Consider the following 22,613-nt stretch of genomic DNA (forward strand, 5'->3'; position numbering starts at 1 on the left):
GAGAGGCTGAATACGGCATCTAGTGTTTATATATATATATAAGTAATAAATTCATGTAGGTTTATCTGTTGCAGGATATATTGAAGCTCCATGTTCACTGTCTCTTCCAGTAGTAAAAACTGCAGGGCGTCCAGTTGGTGTCCTGTAATACAATCAAACGTTTTCTTAAGTACTGGGTCTAATGAAAATCCTTATAATATAGTGAATGTTATTACACAACGAATTAGAAGTGAGATATGACGTGTAACTAATCATTGACAAAGCAAGTTGGATGATCAGCGTTAGAAAAAAATTAAGCAAAGTATTGTAGTCAGAAGAATATCAAAGTCCATAAAAATGTATGTCTGTAAATTAAATGTACTTTAAATGACAGTAAAACCAATCAGGATGTGAGAGAGCGTAGCTTCTGACCAATCAAGAAAGAGTGGGCGGGACAGCCTGTAACTTTTTTTCATATACGGACTTCATTGTCAAAGCAAGTTGGACGATCAGCGTTAAATCATCAACATTAGAAGAAATAAAGCAAAGTATTATAGTCAGAAGAATATCAAAGTCCATAAAAAATGTATGTCTGTAAATTAAATGTACTTTATATGACAGTAAATGATGAAAAATAAAAGTGTTCCGCGAAAGAATCACCAACCTTCACTAAAACGCGGGGGAAAGGTGGATAAAACGGTGAACCAATCAGGATGTGAGAGAGGGTAGCTTCTGTCCAATCAAGAATGAGTGGGCGGGATAGCTTGTAACGTTCATATACAGACTTCAAATGACTAACCAATCGTGGGCAGTGGTGGCCTAGCGGATAAGGAAGTGATCCCTGTAAGGAAGCGGATAAGGAATCGAGAGGTCGTGGGTTCGAATCCCGAGTCCGCCAGGTCGCCGCTGAGGTACCGAGGAGCAACGGTACTGTTCCCACACTGCTCACCACGGCTACCAGGCTCCCGTTTAAGAGCTTGACCCAACCTCCCTTGAGAGCTTGGGTAGCACGTAGACAGACACGTCATCACGTTGAATTGGGGCGCTTACGGGAGTAAATGCGTAGTTCCGCCAGTGGGACTGGGTGGGATGTAGGAATACTCAAAATGTATTTTTTTTTTTTTCAAATATCAGACATACATTCCTGTTTCAGAAAAATACATTTCCCCAATGGAAAGACTGTAAATAGCGTGAGAAACGGCATTTTGCCGAAGCGCTTCCAGGTCGAGGGAGGAGCTGGCTGCGTTTCCATAACAACCCGGAGTTGTAGCTGTAGCCCGCAGCTCGCTGCTACGCGTCCAAACATCGAGCGCAGGAGTAAGTAGCGCGCCGGCTGAATACTGCTAGACGAGCCACTTTACCTTTGCGTGCTTCTCGGACGTGACGTGCTTCTCGGCTGCGGCGCCATTTAATGTCTTTCCGCTCCCACGCAGCCCTGCAGGTCAGCACGGGATGTCGGGGGACCTGGTGGGCGTGTGGGAGGTGGCTCTGAGCGATGGGGTGCACAGAATCGAGTTCGAGCACGGCACCACCACGGGGAAGCGGGTCATCTCTGTCGATGGCAAGGTGAGCGGTGGCATGAGGGTGGCATAGGGGGGTAGTAGCCTAGTGGGTAACACACTCGAGCCAGGTTCAATCCCCACTTACCACCACCGTGTCCCGATCAAGACACTCTCCAGGGGGACTGTCCCCGTCACTACTGATTGTTAGGCGCTCTGGATAAGGCCGTCTGATAAACACCATAAATGTAAATACTGAAATGCTGTAATAATGAAAACTGGTTGTGTTGTGCACAGATTGGGCAGTTTTCCATCAGTATTAGTTAAAATTGGCTCTTTTTTTTCCTGCTCCCTTTCTGCACGGTCCCTGAAGGAATACCAGACAGAGTCCAGCCATTAGGATAATTGTTGATTAGGCAATGTTCATGGAGCTCCAGATAGAAAACCATGCATTTAGCAGCATTTTATTAGTCAGGTCTAATTGTAATGTGTGGGCTCCACCTCTTACAGGAAGTCATAAGAAGGGACTGGATGTTCAAACTGGTGGGGAAAGAGACATTTGTTGTGGGAACAACAGACGCCAAGGCCACCATTAACATTGACGCAGTCAGTGGATTTGCCTATGAATACACTTTAGAGATCAATGGGAAAAGTCTGAAGAAGTACATGGAGAACCGGTCCAAAGTAACCAGCACCTGGCTACTCAACCTGGATGGAATTGACTGCAGAGTTGTCCTGGGTGAGACACTTCATTATGTGACTGTGTGACGGGTTAAGGCTTTGTGATCTCTTAATCTTCTTATATAGTGTACAGCCATTTCCCTTCAACTTTGAGGATGTAGCTCTCTGTAAGATACTGCTCAGTCCTTGGACAGTGTAACCTAACTTTTTTTTAAATGCATTTTTTTTAAATGCATGATACTAATAATAATAATAATACATTTTTGTTCTCTTCCATTTACAGAAATAAACAGATATAGCACGAAAGGGCTGCTTCAGAGTATTTGTATTTTGTGATTTAACACCCCCAATTATGCTTTAGCATAAAATTACTGGTTATTCTGTGTGCTCAACAGTAGGAGTAGTCTTCCATTCATTTTGGCTTTTAGGAATACGTAGAATGCCTTTACTGAGATGCGAATAACTGAAGAACCATTATTACAATGTTTAGAGTCCCTGCATTACTAGGATAGGCAGATTTTATTGATTATTTTACAGTTACTTGATTCATTTTATTTAGTGAGTTCCTAAGATAAATCTAGTCAGTGGCAAAAATCAGCACTGCCCAAAAGCTCCCAAAGCTGCATGCTGTAGTCACAGAACTAATCTATCACTGAAAGCTTCTTATTAAATTAAAATGTAATAATTCAACTTGTTATTTCACAGAGAAGGACACCATGGATATATGGTGTAATGGCCAGAAGATGGAAACCGCAGTAAGTATCTGCCAATGTATCAAGTCTTTTTTTTTTTTATAAATGTTATTTTGTGTTATTCCAGTGACAGCACAGCGTAATGATTGTCGCTATATATTTTTTTACAATGATTTCTTGCCACTTCCCTTAGGGTGAGTTTGTGGATGATGGCACTGAGACACACTTTACTTTGGGTGACCACGACTGCTGTGTCAAAGCAGTGAGCAGTGGGAAGAGAAGAGATGGCATCATCCACTTGCTTATGGTTGACGGAACTGAAGTGGCTGAGATTTCAGAGTGAAATGTATCATTTTGCAAGGTTACTCTTATCTGCCAGATCACAGAGAAGAAAGAAAATGGCCTCAAGACGAACAGAAAGTATATGATTGGGTTTTTTTCCCTAATTGCATCAATGATGAGGTAAAACAGCACATCTAGTGCACATTTAATTAGTGTACATGGAGTGTTCAAGCTAATAGCTTTTAGAAGTGCTGTTCTTTCTCCTTTTTCCACTTTTGTGACAAGTGCACCCCAGCCAGGTTCAAATCAATGGCCTGTGAATTGCAATCATTACAAAGTGCCAGCCTGAGAATTTTGTCCCGGTGTGTCAGTTTGTGCGGTGTGTCTGGGTTGTCAATTTAATTACCATCTTAAAGTGAAGGTTACAGAATTATTTAAAATCTCTAAGTCAGTAGTAAAACACTGTTTTTACAGTTTATTGTGTGACATTTTTTTTTTAAGTGACATTCTTATGTTGCAAGTGCGGCAGAAGAACTATGTGTGCAAAGTGGTGTATGTGCAAGCTTTTCTTGCTATATGGTCTAGGGGGCGCCTCATAGATACCTGCTCAATTTAGAATAGAGAAATTATTGTTAATTCTATATTTTCAGTACATCATTAAGCTGTAATACAGAGTCAGAATTTTTTTTTAAAAACCATTGTTCCCAAATGTTATTTATTTTGATATAAAATACCCAATTTTCTATTTGTACTGTTAGCCAGTTAAGTTGTAACAGTGTATAATAAAATGAACTCTATTATTATTTTCTTTTTTCTATTTTCAATACATATATTTGAGAAATAACATGTCATTTTATGTGCAATAGGCATAAACTGTAAAGCATGATGTTTTTTGAGCAAAAACAGCAATGACAGAGTACTGAATAAAAAAAAATGATATAAAAAAAGCAATAAACCCTGAATCAAATGTTGGTTAAATTAATTTTCACACACCATATAGGCCCATGCTTACTACTAGAAAACCTTTCAGTGTCTGGTTACAGGCTATGGATTAATAATGCCAAAAGGACCAAAAGCCCACTAAACTAAAGAAAAAGTAAAAAGAATGCAATGGTGCCATCATTACAACATAACATGATTGACCTACTAAATGTCACGGAACCAAGAACATACGTTGTAAGCCTCACTATTATCATGACATTCTATCTTAAATGGAGAGATTCATATTTGGACCCTTGCAGTCTTTTACATGTGTACAAGCATGTAGGCAGAGCCTGGTGGGTGTTGAAGATCACATGGGTATCTTTACCCCCTTTTAGACTATCATATAGCACAAAGGGGTCAGGTCCACACTGAGGAGGCACAATAAGCCCTGGTGATCCGGGCACCGACTTCCCCGTAAACACCTTCGCTTCAAGGATGTAAACGTACTCGTCATCCGTGTCTTCCCACAACTTCATGGTCTCTTCCACACTGCCTGTGAAATATATGCCCTCCCCTAAGAGCTGATCTAAGAGCAGAGGGAACATGGTTGAATTAGCTTTAGGCCCATTTCGGCATAATATATAAATTGCTCCAGTAATAATTTATTTGTATATGACACCTTTACCTCGAGGAGGAGCATAGTCCCTCTGAACGCCCACTTTACAGACCAGGCTGCAGAACTGTGCTGGTACACGTTGGTATAGAGTGTTACACTCTGCACCGTCTGAGAGACGTCTCCTCAGGTCAAAAAGAATCGCCAAGGCGACATTCTCCACCCTCTCTGCCTGATGACAAGTTAACATCATAGGCATTCACACAAACAAATTCATTAATGAGGTTAAATGTTAAACTTACCTTCTCTATATTCAAGCCACTTTGTTTAAAACAAATACATTTTGCAGAGTCTATTTGTTCAGGGATCCTTTTAAAATCGTTAATGGGAGGGTCAAGAGTCACGTTGTTGCCCAAATCTCTCAAGGTCTGTAGCATGGATCTTTCATTTTCTTGAGCAGATTCGTTCTGCATCTTACAGCACAAGGCCTCCACCTCCAGCCCCGCAATGCTGACACTGTCTGCAGACCCTCTAATGGTAATGCCGGACTGGCCCTTTTGGAAGAACTCCCGCATCTTCACGTTGTGTATTTCTTCGACAGACATCAGGTTTTCATGAGCCCTCTGACCAAAGTGCATGATATGATTGTTTTTTATTGTAAGCACATGAGCTCCATTGAACCTATCAGGGTTCAATATCTTGTATATGAACTTCTGGGCTTCTTTAACCGCCTGTTTACATGAGGCTCTGAGCTCAATGCACGGTTTCGGTTGGCTAGCATGACCAAAACCAACGTCTGGAAAAAAGAAAAGGTCATGTAGGCAGACCGGTCTTCATGTCACATAACTCAAAGCAACAATTTATTCTCAAAGGACAATTAATATCCATACATTTCATTGATATATACATACATTCATGTGTCGCGTTGTGTACGTGGAGCTTAATGGAATGTAGTTCCTTGTCAAACGCCTGTAAAAGAAGTGCAATTACAATAAACTGAAAGTGAAGTGATTGTCATTGTGAAACACTGCAGCACAGCACATGGTGACACCGAAATGTGTCCTCTGCTTTTAACCATCACCCTTGGTGAGCAGTGGGCAGCCGTGAAAAGCCCCTGGGGAGCAGTGTGTGGGGACGGTGCTTTGTTCAGTCTCTCCTCAGTGGCACCTTGACGGCTCAGAATTTGAACCGGCAACCTTCAGATTACAGGTCCCGCTAGGCCACCACTGCCCCAATGAAAGCAGTTCCATGTTCTAACAGCCAAACAGAAACATTGGAAGTACTGTACATACAGAAATGATATTTTTGCTCCTTTTGTACCTCACCTTCAGCGTGTCACTGTCTCTTGGAAAGATGACTAAATAGATGTCCATTTTCTTCTGAGTGGCCTGAGCAAACTGCACTGCTGCACGTGTCATGGCTCTGGCAACCTGTCCCTTGTCAATGCCCAGATTGCCGGTTCCAATTGCAGGAAAGGAAATGGATGAAACCCTTCTGTCTGCAGCCATTCTCAAGCATTCTTCAACCAGCTTGTAAACCATCTACGACACACAATAGCCAGTGCAAATGTTATGTATCTGGAAATGTCCAACTCAAGGCATTTTAAAATGTGTATTTCTTATGTTCCAACCTCAAAGTCATTGGACTTGCATATAGTGTGATACACAAATGAGCAATTCAGGTTAAAGCCTCTAGTTTCCAGGACATCACCAAAAGTTGGATTAATATGACTACGAACTTCGTGTTGGATTTTATGTCCAGCTTTATTTAAAAGAGCTTTTGAAACTTCTCCGTAATCTAACCGAAGGTCAGGTGAAATTGTGTTGACTAGGACATCTACCTGTTTGGGAAAAAAAACACACCCTAAACTTCTGAACAGTGTAATTTCCAAAAATAATTTAAAAGAAATTATTTGTATGTATTTTATATTAAAGTATCTGTATGATTTGTATTAAATATTAGACAAGGCAAAGCCAGAAACTGCACCGTACCTTCTCTTCCTCAATGTGTCCTTTTTTCAGGTGCAATGTAACACTTCCTATCTGCACAGAGCTCACAGGCACTTCAGCTGTGCGTCTGTCACTTTTTGTTGATGTCACCGCTGCGGTAGGGTCAGAAGGTCCAAAGATGTCTGTGCATTGCCGCAGCATCGCATCAACTGAAGGGTCATCATTGTTCACCAAGCGAACCTCCACTGGCTGCCTTCTGGCAAACGGATACCTTTCCACAGCACAAACAATGACTTCTGCACACTTTCGCAGAGGGAAGTTAAAGAGTCCCGAGCTCAGTGCTGGGATTGCAACAGACCGCAGATCCTTTTCCTCAGTGCACTTTAATATGTTATTCACTGCTTTTGTAAGTAAAGGTGCCACCTTTTCGACATCTTTATTTGTGTGATTTTTTGGCACATGGGGTCCTACTGCATGAATAATGTAGTTGCAAGGAAGGGATCCTGCTTGGGTGACAACACAATCTCCAGTCTTCACCAGCCCTTTACTTTGAATGATTTCATTACACTTCATCTGGATCTGTGGCCCTCCAGCCTCACTTAATGCCAATGCAAGGCCCCCAAAATGTTGAAGGCCTTCGTTCGCAGCGTTGACCACCGCATCTACACGATGGGTTGTCAGGTCATCTTTCCAGACTGACACCAGGACGTTCTTATGACGCTTTACATACTTTTTTTCAGGACTGACAGGTTTCCTGGATGTGCTCCACTCTCTTGCCCTGGAAATGTCATTCAGCCCATGTGCCACAGCAATGCAGTCAAACTTGGTCTGTAAAATTTCAGACAAAGCAGGCCAACTTTCCTGTACGATGTGTGCCTTGTCCACCGCGACTGGGAGAATTTCCTGTTCATTCATAGCTGTGAAGTCTGCACACCTGCAAGAACAGTTATAACCACACAATCTTGGTCACACTTACTATGAATTTATGTTTCTGTATTTTACAGCACAATCTGAAAATCTGTTTCATTATAGTAATTTCTTCCTGTATTACTATAATCAAGGCAGTTATATTTACATACAATTCAATTAAACTGCCTGAATGGTTCACCGAACATCATGACCCAGTGTATAGAACAGTATGTGCCGAAGAGCCCACTGTCATGCCCTTCAATTAAACTTTTTTGACTGGACAGTGGTTGGCCTAGTGGGCAAGGAAGCAAGACCCATAATCAGAAGGTTGCTGGTTCAAGGTCCCTGTCAAGGTACCACTGAGCAAAGACACTGTCCCCACACTGCTGCCCACTGCTCACTGAGGGGAAATTTCTGTGTAACACGTTGTGTCACCGATGTGCTGTGTTTCATAAATTTGCTGTGATTTTCTCGCTGAACGACCCCCCCCCTGCAGGCGCAATATGGGTACTGAACCCTGCTGAGCAGCATTTAAGGTGGAACGGACAATTCCGTACTTCAGCCGAAACCAGTCATTTATACTGACTGTATACAGCCTTAAAACGCGAGTAAAAAAGTGAACTGATTTTAACCACGGATCATCTAATCGGTGTATGGGTGACGTTTAAATGCATTTAGGCGACATAGTCAACCCGAAAGGTCAAAGGTCGCGGTAAATTGGACTAGGTTGTTTTTTAAGGAAAATATTTTTTTTATTTTACAAACGAACCATACCATTGATCAATAATAACCGAATCAGTTTTTACATTAATATCGGCGACGTTTTGTCGAATCCAGAAAAAAAAGCTGTTTCAAATGATGTCCGCTTACCCGAGTTGTCTTGTCAAGTGACTGTGAAAGCTCGCTTTTTCAGAATCGAAACTAAAAGAACTTTAGCAACTTCCGGCTACGTCAGCAAGGTCGAGTAACACGGCCAGGAACAAAAGCTCCTCCCTTTATTATGATGAATAAAACGCAAACTTGCAATAATGAGACAGGTTCGTAATCTGTTGAAAGAGACTTTCCCCTTCCCATCATTTTGATGAACGAAATTTAAGAAAAAAACACTCACACATGTTTTATCTAGATACTTGCTTTCAATGGAGAAACAACAGAAAATACATACAGTACATACAGCTATAAAATACAGTTCTATCACACTGTAAAAGGCTGTGGTGCATTACAGTACATGCATGAACATCAAATATTTAAAGTAGGAAATGGCCCTGCAATAAATATCAAACCCACTGAAAACTGTACAACAATCCTTCTGCCACAGACAAGAAAACAGTTTAGTGCAGTAGCGCTTATTCATTAAACCTAGAGGTTCCTAAAGATCACTTGGAAGATGTCTTTGAAGACATTTGGTATAAAAAAACAACATCAAAATCATATGCAGAGAAACAACAGAGATTTGAAAGGTTTAGACTCACGTCTATAACATTTAAAATGCTATTGTAGTATTTATTTGACTTTAGAATTTCGGAAATAAACTAGTTTTGACCTTATCTGCAGAGACGACGCACAGAGCTCATCCCAGGAAAATATGACGGTTTTGTGTTAAGAGCGTTATGAAGATGCAGCGATTTCTCCTTCAGTATTTGTGTGCTTCTACATTCTTGTGTGACTGACCACACGGCAGCACTCCGATTCTTCTAGCTGGTTTTCTTCAGGCCAGGAAGGGTGAGTTCAAACCTATTCAGGGAAAGAGTTCGTGTTGATGGTCAGAGCTAATGATACGTTTTTTTTCCCTTCAGTCTGCCTGTAAAAGCGGCTTTGCTTACCATTCTGTTAAACCCTTGGCTAGTTCCACTTGGGATAAATCAACCAGAACCTGTCATAGAAAGAAGACAAAGAAAGTTTCAGAATTTTCTGAGTTTCTGAAGGAATTTCTGAAATGGAATTAGATCTTGTATTCCTACCATTCCGATATCTTTACGCTCTCTTGTGTGGAACATCCGATTGTTCTTAACAGACACGTCCAATTTTCTGGTCTTGGCATCCTCAATGGGCACAGTAAATTCAAATCTGGGGAAAGTGTTTCCATGCCATTAAAAAGTGGCTAAAAATAAAAATAATTCAAATTTTTACGCATTTGCATATGTAAAAGTGAGTGAGCTCATTTAATAGTAGAGGATTGTAAAAAAACTACCAGACCATATGAACTGGCATTAGGCTACTCAAGTTGCTTGGAACACATACCATAAAACATTAAAAATAAGGTCTGAACAACACCTTATTTAACATATTGTGTGCCGTATTGGTTTTGCCAGTAGCATTTCTTGAAATTCTGAGCTTTGGGGTCCAAGAAATTAGTATGGGACCTCGTTCAAATCGGATGTGCATCTCTATTTAAGTTTAGTGTGCAGAAATCCTGTCAAGGAGAGGGAGTTTCAAAGCACAGCAGAAAACTCTGCTGCCCAAAGAGCACAAAGGCACTTACTTCTCATCAAAGCTGGGGTTCACCGTCTTCTTCTTGACTTGCGTTCTCAATCGATGCCTCCAGGTCTGGTCAGGCAGCAGGTAAAGGCGTACATAGGAATCTGTGCCATTCTCACTACATGGGAAGAGGTTTCTGAAGAAGAGAGACCAGGCAGAGTGAAAAACATTTTGGATTGATAGACACACATTTTTTCTCAGTCTATCGCACATTTCACTTAACTGGAAATGCAATAAAGACAGATTTTTGTGCCTCACCTGCAGGAGTTGACCACAACAACAAGCTTGTTCCTTAAATTTGCATATCGCACAGTCAGACTGATCGCCCCAAAGCTGCCCTTGTGGTTAATAATGGCCCTGCAAGATTAGTTAAGAGCACAGCTAACATTTAAGATGGTCAAATTCAGAATTATATTTTTTAATGGATCAGAAGATTTCACTGTAATTTCACTGAAACTGTAATTAGCATTTAACCAAGCCAAAGTAAGATAGTAAATTAAAAAATAATCTGACATAATATATAAACCTATATTATAAATTGTAACATTGGAAGATTGCAGTTGTTTTGTGACTGAAGGTTTGCGCCTTCTGCTTGGAGGAAAACAACCAAATGACTAGTCAACCCAACTGATTTATACGGGTACAAACAATCTAGTCGTGAATTTGAATAACAGTTTCAATGGCATTTTGTAGATTTAGAATAGAATAACCACACTCACTCTGGGTAGGGAAGTCCATTAGTCAAGTCCAAGCGAGAGTGAGCAATGGCATTCTCAGATAAGAGGCTTTGGGAATCGTATCGTCTCAGCTGATTGGGGGTGGATGGTGCTGTCTGCTGCCCATCAAAAGCCAAAAGTGAGCCACGTCGATGAGGAGTGTATTTGGTCTGGGGCTCACTGGACGAGCTGGCTTGGTTCGGCATTGTGGATGTCAGATCAGGCTGTGAAACTTGGGACTGTTGCCGCTGTGGCTGAGACTGCAATATGGGCTGAGACTGCTCCTTCTGGGCCTGAGCTTGGGGTTTTGCTTCAGTCTTCGAGGGTGGTTTACTGAGGACTTTTGTCTCTGGTTTCTCTGGCTTAAGGATCTTGAATAAGCAGAAATAAAATTGAGGATGCAACAAAGTGAAGTGATTGTCATTGTGATACACAGCAGCACAGCACACGGTGCATCACCATCACCGTTAGTGAGCAGTGGGCAGCCATGACAGGCGCCTGGGGAGCAGTGTGTGCTTTGCTCAGTGGCACCTTGACGGATCGGGATTTGAACCGGCAACCTTCTGATTATGGGGCCACTTCCTTAACCAATTCCTTAACTACCTCTTCAAGTCTTTGTTCAAAATGCATTTAGCATAATAACATAAGAACAAAACAGAGGTGTGAACCTTAACTGGTGTCACCATTCAATTAGATTACGATTATCATTGCATTACATACATGTGATGTTTTCAAATACTACAGTTTAGGTTGGTTTTTGTGCACATACAAGTACTGCATGTATATGTATACAAATGCAGTACCTGCGTAATTTTAAAGGGGCAGTGTTGCGAGATCTGCACTGAACAGAAGAGGATTTTAAGATACAGGTATTCATTCATTTATTTGTTTTGGTCACACGGAAATACATCACATTTCGCAGCATCGGACGCATTTCTGTGAATTCCCGCTCAGCTTCTATAGGCCTCCTCGTCCTGCCTCATTAGCATTTAAAGCTACACTAAAACGGTGCGTCCTGGGAAATCGCATTGTGGGACTGGATGGAGAGCCTGTTATTCTGCACCAAGGCTGAATTTTGGAAAAAGATTTTAGATACAGTATTAGGGGACTGATATAAAAGCAAAAAAAAAAAAACAGTTAGGGGACCTTTAACTTTCCTTTTGTGAGCTGTTGGGGTGGAGAGTGAATAAGCTTTACTTTGTGTCTGAGTCCTCCAGTCGGCTCTAAGTAACAGACAGTGGTGCTTGTGGGAACAAGAAAGAAGCACTTCTCCACAATACTGAAACTGTGAGAAGAAGAATGGACTAGTCCCCCATTGTAAAAAATACATATATATTGTAGTTGTTAATTATCTCACCAGTTGCTAAGACTTTGAAGACAGATTTTCTGCTCCTCTAAGCCTCCCCCGCATTTACAATGTGCGATTTTTCCCGGTCGTTTCCTGTTGTAGGTTAAATCACAGGAACAAAGCATAAGCAAAAGCCCCGTCCCCACACACTGCTCCCCGGGCGCCTGTCATGGCTGCCCACTGCTCACTAACGGTGATGGTTAAAAGCAGAGGACACATTTGTGTGGCCGTGTGCTGTGCTTTCACAATGACAATCACTTCACTTTCACTTAAAAATTTGGCCTGTATACCTGACCAATGGCAGAGATCATAAAACTTCCTCTACAGGCCAGCACAATAGGGGCATGATGGGTGTGTTGCTTAATGCAATTTGGAATCAGATCACATGACCTTTCCCAAGGCTACATTTTCCAGTATTTGTAATCAATTCCAGTTTAACAAATGGCATAACTAAAGTGACTTTAATATGTGTATTCAGCTGTGTAGTCCCAGGATTTTTTTTTGTTACTAAACATTTTCTCCAAAGACTACGTGAGCATTGATGACAGCCATTCAAGATTGCTTTCAGATCACATTTGTTTTGCTTTGAAGATGTGTTGGACACTTTTGAGAAGGTATACACTGCATAAGGTTAAGATTAAATAACATGTTGCCAGCTGCAATAATTAACAGCCAAGCAACCATATCAAGCAAGCAATGTAAAGCATTAAAGCTCCAAACATGTCATCACCCTCATAGTGGCTTTCATCTTGAGCTGGCTGTTGGCTCCCGAACGCTCCAGGAGGAAGCTCTGGTCTAGGGTCATGTCAGGGGCGTTCAGCAGCCGGTTCAGGGGCAGCGTCACCACACCAAGCAATGTTTTCTTCTCATGCACCTTTACCTTAGATAACGAAGCAACACTTTGCACATTATAACCACATTAAACAGGACCAATTGGTGCATCCTAGTATATTGCATTTATTGTCTGTTTATGAATAAACTAAACTGATTAATTATTTTTAGATTTGGTTGAACAATAATAAGATAATAATAATTATTATTGATATTATTATTTTAATCAGTTTTGCAGTGTCACTGAAGAATCAAATTACAATGCTTCACAGTACAGAAACAAATAATTGAAAATTAAGTTATTAATAATTAATTGAATATGAAGTTTCTGTTGTACCTGGACCTTCAGTACTTGGTTGTTCACACTGTGAACAAAGAAAGTGAAGCACTCCTCCCATACTGGATCTTTGGAGGTAAACACCACCTACCACAGTTAAAGGATTTAAAACAATTAAACCCTACAGAAATCGTTCAGCAAAGGCAGCATATTAATAATAGAATCATACCTTGCTTTTCTTGCTCTGTTGGTCAATAGAGATTTCTGCATATGAACTGGGGTTGATCTGCTTCCTTTGCACCTGTTGAGCAAAAACATGTGCAGTATGACTAGTATGTATGCCGGTTTTTGACATTACCTTGAGGTCGTATAAAATGATGTCCACTGGATTTAAATATTGTATATTTGATATTAAATGTTGAATGCTCTGCTCAATGCATAAAATTAGACAATACAGGCAGTTACAGTATGATTATTTGTATTTATTTACATCCAATCAGGTGAAGACATCTGCCTGGCAATTAAGGGATTGCTGAGGGGTCGTTATAGTTCTGCTACAAAAAAAAATGTAACTTTTTGGACTAGTTTTATGCAAAAATAACCCCAAATTGTTAAATAAAAAAAAATGTAATGTTAAATTTTAACAATAGAAAAACACACACATAAAAACAAAAACTGTAAAATACAATAGAACCCCTAACCCACCCTACCCCGGCCCTATCCATCAAACCACAAAAGTGTGAAATGGTAAAAAACAAACAAAAAAAAAAAACATGTGGGTCAGGCTGCATGAAGATCTGTGCCACTTATCACCCTCTTCAGCCACATCCTGGTATATAGGGGAGAGTCATGATTTTGATAGGTGGGTCCTATGTACAACTTTGAATTGGATCAGACCGAGACGCGCACATGAAGTGGTCGATCTAATGTAATCAGCAGCTGCATCCCATATTTCCTCAATAAATTGCAGACCTAATTCATGTAACTTTAGTGAGTGGGAGGGTGTTCACGGCTAAAATAAAGTTGCAAGATTACTTCCTTACGATTAGGATTAATGGAGAACAAGTCTTCCCGAGGCTAGAGCTGCTACCTTTCTACCATGCACATGTTGTGGAAGAAAAGAACTGGTTCTGCAGGTGAAGAATGGTGTGAGAATGCAGACACACACCACACCTCCACTGGCTGAACAGGATTTTCCTGTTGCACTGCAGCTTGTTCAGACCGAGGCAACCAATTTGTTTAAGATGAAGTAACATAGTGTTTGCTATGTAAAAGATCCCTGACTCCCACAACGCTGTCTATTTCTGCTGTTTGAGCGGCGTGGCAGCAAGAGCCTCGCCTGAGCTTCATGCCTGTATAGACATGTCAGTGTAATCAATAATCGGCAATTTTGTTCATCAATACATTAGTAAACTTCATCAACTGCATTTCTGTCTGGGGCTTGTGTCCGAGCCTCTTTGTCACATAGAATGGATGTTTTTACAGAAAGTATTAAATGGGAGGGCATATGAAGATACAACTACATTCTAAAATTTAGGCACACCACCTTTTCTGCCAGTTGTATTCAGTGTAACTGCTGATGAATTAGCATACAATGTTAAAAAGAATGAATTGATGCTCACTGCTTCCAGACACTTACCTTGGCTTCTTTTGGGTGTTTTCCATGCTTGTCATTGTGGGTAAATTCACTGTTGTCTTTCTGTGTCCAAATAAATAAAACTGTGTGGTCAGGGCAGATATCACACGGTGGAGAACTTCATGACATGGCATTCATATACCTCCAGAACACATGTACTCACAGGCAGGTTGGATGCATTGTCCAGATACAATGCCAGCATGGCACAAGCACATCCATCTTGTGTCTGGAAGGTGGGTGGCATTGAAACCGCTAAGTAAACTTGACAGGTTTATGCACCATGAATTGTCCTGCATGATGGGTTAATAAGGACAAAGTGCAGTACCTCTACCAGGAGAGAAGTGTCTGTCTGCAGAGACAGCCATTGCAGGTTTAGATGCACTTCTCCAGACTCTATATCCTCAAGTTTGAACCACTACAACACAGGAGGGTTAATTGTGGAAATGGTTAAAAATCATAAAGCAGTAAAGGAAGGCAAACAAATGCAGTGTTTCAGCTTTATAGTTCATGGACTGTTCAACCCATCCAAACCACAAATTAAGATGTGAAAAAAGTATTGAAAAAAGGTGCAAAATACATGGAAAGCAATGCCATCAGCAATTAGAAGCTTATTCTGACACGTATTGCGAATTAATATCAGCTACTTGCTACTTCAATCCCAACTGATGATGGCATTGGTTACAGAAAAATTTACCACTGAAGGTTCCAGTGAGCACTGTTGGGACCATAATCCAGAAGTGGAAAGAACATTATTTCACCACAAACCAGCCAAATGAACTCTCAGTTTCTCCACACAGATTTTAGTATGATGTATTACTTTTCCCTGTGTCAATCCAGTTTATTACATACAACTTCATTTATGGATTTATGGTTTGATTTTGTTGCATGTGTGGATTGGATGAATCTGGTAAGAATATAATGTCCATAGCATCTTTAGGAAGATCCATTTAGGAAGGCACCTTGGCAGTTCGAGAATTAAACCTGCATTCAGTTATGAGTCCGCTACCTTAACCTTATTTTAAGTAATAAAATTGGTGACAAATGTGTAATATTTCTGGAACATACTCCAGCTATTAATTGTAAAAAAAATTAATAGCTGTCATCTTAAGTTCTCAAACTGTGTTATGTAGGATCAGTGGTATGCCCAGAGCCTACCACTGAATCATTAACATTCAGTTATTTTGAACTAAGGTGCAGTGTGAAAAGAGTTTTTATGAAAAGTTACCCAATTCATCCCATGTTCCATGAATTTTCATTCAGCACAAAGAATAAATGAAAGATTTCTTACATACCTTGTTAATTTTTTTCTCCCGTTTCACCTCCCCAAAATCCAAACTGAATCTAAAACAAAAAAATAATTATAATTATATAATTATAAAACAACTTTGTTGTAGTCAATTTAGCATCTTTTATTTTATGTAGTTTGGATGCATTATGTCATACAATGTAAACATGAAATAATAAATGAAAGAGGAAATGTGCATATGGACATTTTTTTTTGTTACCGTCCCAAGAAGTCATCGCTGTCCTTGTCCTCATCATAAACCTCTGCCTCCAGCTCTTGTCCCGGAGCCTCATGGACCACAAACTGCAACCAGACACTTACATAACTCAGATTTCAGAGCGATGACCATGGATAATTTTTTTTTAGCTCTATATGTGCAGGCACATTTTATTGGTACAGGGTGTGGACTGGCCAGGCCAGAGTCCGTACCTCATAAACTTCATGCCATTGTGGATTTAGATTCTCTTTGATTGTTTTGCTCTTAAACTGGTTATTTCCCACTCTCAATATCGCATAAGGGTCTGATTTACCCTTTACCAGTCCCATCATATAAGTGTCCTTGGCTACCAGATCTCTGGCCTCCAGTAAGCTGACCCGCACAACCCCCTGAAACAAACAAAAAAAAGCCATAAAGAATACCATACAAGGAAAATCCCTAAATAAGATGAAATGAGTACATTGGATCTTACAACAGATCGGCAGATAAGAAAATGAAGTTTTGCTCACTCTGGGGAGAGGGAACCGCATCTCGTCTACTTTGACCTGGTCTATGAGGGGAATGCACAGACGATTGGGCAGGACCATGATGGATGCGATGATGTCCACTATAGACGACTCAGAGAAGTGTCTTTAGGACAGAAAGAGGTGAAATATGTTGTGGTGGTGAAGTGTATGTATTAAATACAGGGGTGTGCAGAAGTATTTGCATTGTCACTGTGAAGATTTAAGATAGCAGAAAATGAAATGATCCCCAATAGGCATAAAGTTAAACCTGACATCTCTTTTCAGCATTTCATGCAATATATGAGCTTATTAGGGGAAAGAAGGAAAAAAGTTGGTTGAAAAAAGAAAAAAACACTATTCAAAAGGTTACCAGACCTTAATTATCTTATTGAGCAATGGTTCAAAATCATTTGGAAAGACCAGATGAAAGCAGTTACAAGCTGTGGTGTCGCAACAGCTGAACAAAAGTTCCACACGGTACAGTTATCTTGCACCCTAGACAGAAAAATCTCCATCTGAAGTTTGAAAGTGAACTTGATGCATGATGCATTTCAGAAACAAGTACTGCACATCCCAAATTCCAGGTAAAGAATCCATTTATTATCAAGCTATTAATTATGGGGGTGGGTGGATCATGCTTTGAACTTGTGTTGCAGCCAGTGGCTAGAGGCAAGAGGGAACTGGTAAGGGGAAGAATAAATTCAGATAAATACAAAAATTAAATAAAATGTAGAACCTCAAGAGGTAGCTGCAGTGCTTAACATAGCCCTTTTATTTAAGGAGTCCCACATAATAAAAATTGAAAAAAAGCCCAGGAATCCAGCAGAATAAGTATTTTGCGAATATTTATGGCTGAAAATAAGAATTGAATGCCTATTAAGTTAGAAAAGCATTCACAAGCTGTGACGCTTGTTAAAGTTATGAAGTACTGACCATGTTTTTATAATATTTAATTATGCTTAAATAGTAAAAACAGTATAAAAAATAAAAAAATTAAAAAGGTCTTCTTAAGTTCTTAAACTGTGTTACACAGGATCCCTCCAGTGGTATGCCCAGAGCCTACCGCTGAATCATTAACATTCATAGTTATTTTGAACTAAGGTGCAGTGCCATTATTAATATCTTCAATATAATACAAATTAACATCCTCACTTTCTTTGTGTTTGGCTGAAAAATTGGCAGTGGATGATAGTCAATAATAGATCATATTCATGTTAGGATAAAAATATTAACACTAATGTAAACTAGTTAAAGAGGTGATAATGACTGTTGCTGGCAGCATTTGGCAGTGTACCACCTCACTCATGTAATTTTTAGCAATTGAAAGTAATTGTTTTTGTCGTTGTGATGCACAGCATAGCACAGAACACGGTGACACAATGAAATGTGTCCTCTCCTTGGACCTCAGTGCTACCTTGTCAGTTCAGGATTTGAACCCGCAACCCTTCGGTTACGAGTTCGCTTCCTTTCCCAGGCCACCACCTCCCCATGTACAAAACGCTGCATGGAACTGTACGACAGATGTGAAATACAAAATGCATTCGCATGCCCAACAACGTAATACATAACAACTGACTAAACAGCCGTCAAGTCAGTTCTGAGAGTATGCAACCAAGTCAAACGTGAAACCCACCTTAGTGCAGGACTGTCCAGCAGATTGGTCATTCCTGTCCAGTTCACCTGAAAGGTCTGGAAATCACATAGATATTTTTAATCACCAATTTCATTTGGTTTTGGAGTAAATACAATGCAAAGTTCAGCTCAAAGTACTTACCGGACGGCGAATAAAAAACATGGTTATCCCACCCACTAAGGGGATCTGACCAACCAGAGGATCCAAAATCACACGTAGCATTCCTTCAATCTGGAATAATACAAATCTGATAGTTCTACCAAAACATGCCATATAAAGTTACATGAGTAAACACAAAAGTCTTATACTTCATACCGCATATGAATTCAACAGCAAAATCAGCAAAGTTCAGAACACCTTCATTTCTGATCACCTGAATATCTTTGACACCTGCTGTGATTGGTGGCTTCACGCTAGCATCAATCTGTAGGTCTCCCTCATAACTAGGAAACAGAACCTCAAAAACTTAGAACCCATTTACATTTATTTCAGTGTATCTTTCATTTCAACGACGAGAAAGCCATGACTTACACTAGGTTAAGGTCCAAAATAACCTCCATGTTTTCAACCTCATGTGTATAGACTCTCACCCCTGTGACCCTGGGTGCCTAGGACACAAATGCAGTGGAGGAATCAGAATTACATTTTTATATTTACATTTTACAGAATTACATTTTATTGCTTAATACAAAATATGCTCAATAGGGATGTGTATTGCCAAGGATCTCACAATCTGATATGTATAACGATACTTATGTCATGATGCGATTTAATCAAGATATATTGCGATATTGTAGATAATCTACAATTTACTGAAAATGATGGGGTATACAATCTGTGTGGATCAGAATTGAATTTTGGATTAAATTTGTATACAAAAATATCAATATTTGATGTCCCTGTAACGATACAATATCACTATGTAAAATATCACAATATACTGCTGTATTTTAGATTTTATAACACCCCTAATGCTCAAGATAGATTCATATTCAACATGTTTACAAATTTAGATAAAGTATATATTAATGTGGGACTACATATCAATCTTAATCAACGTCCACCTAGGAAGGCAGATCAAATTCTCAGCCCATACAGTCATGGCCACTTTGAGGCCAGACATATTCTTTAAAGCAGCACAATATGAGACACCTAGAGCCCTGTAAGTGCTTAGAGTTCTCATAAAACCATAAAGAATTGAGACTTTTAATTTTGTGATACCTATTCCTCTCAATTTACATCTTCTGAAAGAAAATATTTCAACAAAAATGTTACCTCTATGCATACACTCTCACATGGTCAAAACCATGAAAGCCTGGAAGCACACAACAGCTGTAGCCTTTGATTTAAATGACTTACAACCTTTGTAACCATTATTAACAATGCTCCACCACTTGACTGATTCAGGTTTTCTGATGAAAAATTATTACTACTAAATGATTACTAACAATGCTGTCTGTTTATTAGTGCACACTTCACACTGTAGTATTTTGGTGTTTGTCCTGAAGCAGCATCTGAGGTGCAGCTTCTCTCTCTGTGCTCTTCTAGGTTTTGGCTTTTAACAAATCACCAGTGTTTTGCTGTGTGTTCTTTTCTTATCACCTAGTATTAATTGTCCTATTCTGTTTAGTGCTGGCCAATCTTAGCTGCAGTTTGTAATAGTTTGCGTCCGTGTGTCAGGTTGAATGAGGCAAGCCATGAAGAAAGACACTCCATCATTTCCATATTACTCGTCATTTATTAACTTCCAGTTTCAACCTTACTATGCCTGAGGGAACACTATCTGTCCATACATGAGTACATGTCACTATTCTGTTCAAATGAAGTGAAATAAGAGCACAACTGGAACTAAGCTATTCAGTCCCAGCTTGGCATATTGCAATAAAAGTAAATCATACCTTTTGTCCAAAATGGACCTTGGTGAAAGTAAAGGTCTTTAGGTGCACACTGGAGTTCCTAACAGACGCCTGGATGTTCTCCTTGAGGAGTTTCTCCATGTACATTCCGAAGAAAGGCCAAGCTTGCTGAAGGATCTAAGAAACACAACCATCTCAACTTGTTACATTAAATAGCCAAAAAAACAACAACATACATACACATTGTAGCAAAATGTCTATGTATGTTACACATGTTACCTTATTGATCCATTGAGCTTTCTCAACTTCAGAGAAATTAATCTGAAACAGGGAAAAGGGAGCATTTTGATATATTAGATCATTTAATTGGCTATAAAATAAAATAAGTTATGTACCATTACAATTTTGGCCACAATTGTTGTGGATAATGTAACTAGTATTTGTGATGTCACTGAAACATTTTATGACAAAACACATTTCTACATCATTTGCATGCTTTTAATGAATATTACAGAAATGATGGAGGTAAGGGCCAACTGACAGATTTATTTATTTATTTTTGACAGACCTTAAGAGAACTCACCAATTCAATTGGAAAAAAGTATGAGATTAAATATCATTTAATGAATTATTTTAATTAAATAAACCAATAAAAAAAATATTATTTTATAGACCTTTTGATGTTTTTTCCTGAAGTTATTCATTCTTATGTGGGTCCAGGTCAAAATTAAGAGTAATAAAAACAATCGTTTTATAGTTCTTATTTAATTCATAAAACTGCATGATCAAATTACACTTGTTTTTTTTACAGTTTACAGCCCTGTGGCTTGCGTTAATCCAGTATTCCTGAAGAGGGGTGGAACTGGCTGGGAAATGAGGAGCGTCTCCCCTTACACGACTGTTCCAAAGCAACACAACCCGTGGCCACACCCTGCTCGCTTCACATTAGAGGAATGCGGCCAGGTAGGCTGGGTTTTCATTCGAGACCTTGTGATTTCTACCACGACAAGTAAATAACTGTGATGGTTCCAAGTTAGAATGACACTGCCATTTTGACAACAACAAGAAAAGTAATGACGTGCAGAAGAACTGATTGCAACGTTGATGAGGCACCACAAATGGACCTGGTTACAGGTCATGTAGGGTGGACCACACATCATAACCTTCTGCCTTTTGTGTACAGGCACTGACTGTGTTGTGATGTAAATCTACCCATGCTGGCATGTTGAGGCTCTTTAATTCCTGATTGATCACGTGCTTCTCATTCTCCAGAAAGTCCACGGCCGTGTCCAAGCGGGCGTCCTTCCACTTGCGGTTGTTCTTCCACACCGTCCACATGGTGAGGATGAGCAGGACCCAGCTGATGCTCAGCCCGAGGGAACCCGTCAGGTACACCGGGTACAGGAACAGCACCGACCTGCCGAGGAAGATCAGGAACTCCATCAGGATGCGGTTCACATCCTTCGCGCTGATCTGTCCCGGCTTGTCCAGGTCGACGTCTGCCCCGGCGGGCTCTGCCGACTGCATGTTATGCGCGCTGGACACTTCGATCCGATGACCAACGGGAGGTCCGCGCTCCTTCTTTAGCGCCGCATCACGCTGCTTTATTCCAAAATGTCCACCCAGAATAACTTAATTGCTCCGACTGCCGCGCCTTGTCAATTTGCCCTTCACTTCCGTGTTAGGCTGCGCGAGCCAGTCCAGGTGAGCTCCGCCGCCACGCCCACCCCCACCTTCCAGCATCCTGAGCTCCACCCACATTCCAGGGAGAGAGACTCGTGGATTTGGGTTTATAGTGGAGGGTTTGGTATTCTGAGATGTGGATTGGGTGTGACAGCTCAGACCCTGATGTGGCAAATGGGGCATCTTACACGACATTTTCCAGGTGATTTCCGCCACGCCCACCCCCACCATCCAGCAGCCTGAGCTCCGCCCACAGCCCAGGGAGAGACAGTCTGGGATTTGGGTTTATAGTAGAGGGTTTGTTCAACCTCAACTATCATCTGTCAATGGATTTTCAGAAAGCAGAAATAAATGGTAACAAGTACTAAACAGGTTTTATGGAATATTCATTTTGCTCGATATTTATCCCCATAAACCCCATGACCATGACCATTTTGGTGTAGCTTCAACATTTCAGAGATACTACTCCTCTGCATTTGACCGATTGTTTAGTAACAAGTTGAGTGCCATTGCATCCTTATTCTGTGTAGCAGATAGAAACCTGTGAGAGACTCTCTACATTTACAGGTCTGAAGCACAGAGTCCGATCCTGCGGCACAGCCTTCAAGCGTTAAAATTT

At 40.3% G+C, this 22,613-nt stretch overlaps 3 protein-coding genes across 5 annotated transcripts; 1 reads left to right on the forward strand and 2 right to left on the reverse strand.

Annotated features, from left to right (window-relative positions):
• The first annotated feature begins 790 nt into the window (after positions 1-790).
• On the forward strand, positions 791-3,936 carry faima (Fas apoptotic inhibitory molecule a). 2 transcript variants are annotated; one of them, XM_028992035.1, is made up of 6 exons: positions 799-906; positions 1,133-1,296; positions 1,413-1,545; positions 1,989-2,217; positions 2,865-2,914; positions 3,045-3,936. In XM_028992035.1, the coding sequence occupies exons 3-6, from the start codon at positions 1,432-1,434 to the stop codon at positions 3,192-3,194; spliced, it is 543 nt and encodes a 180-aa protein (XP_028847868.1). In that variant the 5' UTR covers positions 799-906; positions 1,133-1,296; positions 1,413-1,431; the 3' UTR covers positions 3,195-3,936. The 2 variants fall into 2 exon arrangements, with proteins under 2 accessions (XP_028847869.1, XP_028847868.1); XM_028992036.1 differs by lacking the exon at positions 1,133-1,296 and having other exon boundaries at positions 791-906.
• On the reverse strand, positions 3,627-8,440 carry parp9 (poly(ADP-ribose) polymerase family member 9). 2 transcript variants are annotated; one of them, XM_028992033.1, is made up of 8 exons: positions 8,399-8,440; positions 6,662-7,553; positions 6,301-6,510; positions 5,996-6,211; positions 5,582-5,639; positions 4,973-5,466; positions 4,743-4,902; positions 3,629-4,643 (listed from the first exon to the last, which is right to left on the reverse strand). In XM_028992033.1, exons 2-8 carry the CDS (start codon positions 7,532-7,534, stop codon positions 4,336-4,338), a joined length of 2,319 nt encoding a protein of 772 aa, XP_028847866.1. In that variant the 5' UTR covers positions 7,535-7,553; positions 8,399-8,440; the 3' UTR covers positions 3,629-4,335. The 2 variants fall into 2 exon arrangements, with proteins under 2 accessions (XP_028847867.1, XP_028847866.1); XM_028992034.1 differs by lacking the exon at positions 6,301-6,510 and having other exon boundaries at positions 3,627-4,643.
• A 204-nt stretch (positions 8,441-8,644) lies between these two features.
• esyt3 (extended synaptotagmin-like protein 3) lies at positions 8,645-21,987 on the reverse strand. Its single transcript, XM_028992032.1, has 23 exons — positions 21,524-21,987; positions 20,591-20,632; positions 20,354-20,488; positions 18,987-19,063; positions 18,829-18,898; positions 18,597-18,686; positions 18,456-18,511; positions 16,826-16,946; positions 16,529-16,705; positions 16,320-16,402; positions 16,107-16,155; positions 15,140-15,229; positions 14,978-15,040; positions 14,818-14,877; positions 13,408-13,479; positions 13,239-13,325; positions 12,801-12,950; positions 10,726-11,093; positions 10,265-10,363; positions 10,011-10,142; positions 9,490-9,595; positions 9,352-9,401; positions 8,645-9,262 (listed from the first exon to the last, which is right to left on the reverse strand). Exons 1-23 carry the CDS (start codon positions 21,836-21,838, stop codon positions 9,223-9,225), a joined length of 2,532 nt encoding a protein of 843 aa, XP_028847865.1. The 5' UTR covers positions 21,839-21,987; the 3' UTR covers positions 8,645-9,222.
• Between the last annotated feature and the right edge of the window lie 626 nt (positions 21,988-22,613).

Source organism: Denticeps clupeoides, chromosome 9, assembly GCF_900700375.1.
Source record: "Denticeps clupeoides chromosome 9, fDenClu1.1, whole genome shotgun sequence".
NCBI classification, from domain to species: Eukaryota; Metazoa; Chordata; class Actinopteri; order Clupeiformes; family Denticipitidae; genus Denticeps; species Denticeps clupeoides.

Coding starts and splice junctions, on each gene's coding strand:
- esyt3 (XM_028992032.1), bottom strand. CDS start 21,838: ATGCAGTCGGCAGAGCCCGCCGGGGCAGACGTCGACCTGGACAAGCCG. Junction 13,326..13,407: donor AACAGAGCAAGAAAAGCAAG/GTATGATTCTAT, acceptor TAACTGTGGTAG/GTGGTGTTTACCTCCAAAGA. Junction 11,094..12,800: donor AGATGAAAGCCACTATGAGG/GTGATGACATGT, acceptor TGCTTATTCAAG/ATCCTTAAGCCAGAGAAACC.
- faima (XM_028992036.1), top strand. CDS start 1,432: ATGTCGGGGGACCTGGTGGGCGTGTGGGAGGTGGCTCTGAGCGATGGG. Junction 2,218..2,864: donor TGACTGCAGAGTTGTCCTGG/GTGAGACACTTC, acceptor GTTATTTCACAG/AGAAGGACACCATGGATATA. Junction 2,915..3,044: donor GCCAGAAGATGGAAACCGCA/GTAAGTATCTGC, acceptor CACTTCCCTTAG/GGTGAGTTTGTGGATGATGG.
- parp9 (XM_028992033.1), bottom strand. CDS start 7,534: ATGAATGAACAGGAAATTCTCCCAGTCGCGGTGGACAAGGCACACATC. Junction 4,903..4,972: donor GTGGCTTGAATATAGAGAAG/GTAAGTTTAACA, acceptor ACTTGTCATCAG/GCAGAGAGGGTGGAGAATGT. Junction 4,644..4,742: donor GGACTATGCTCCTCCTCGAG/GTAAAGGTGTCA, acceptor CTCTGCTCTTAG/ATCAGCTCTTAGGGGAGGGC.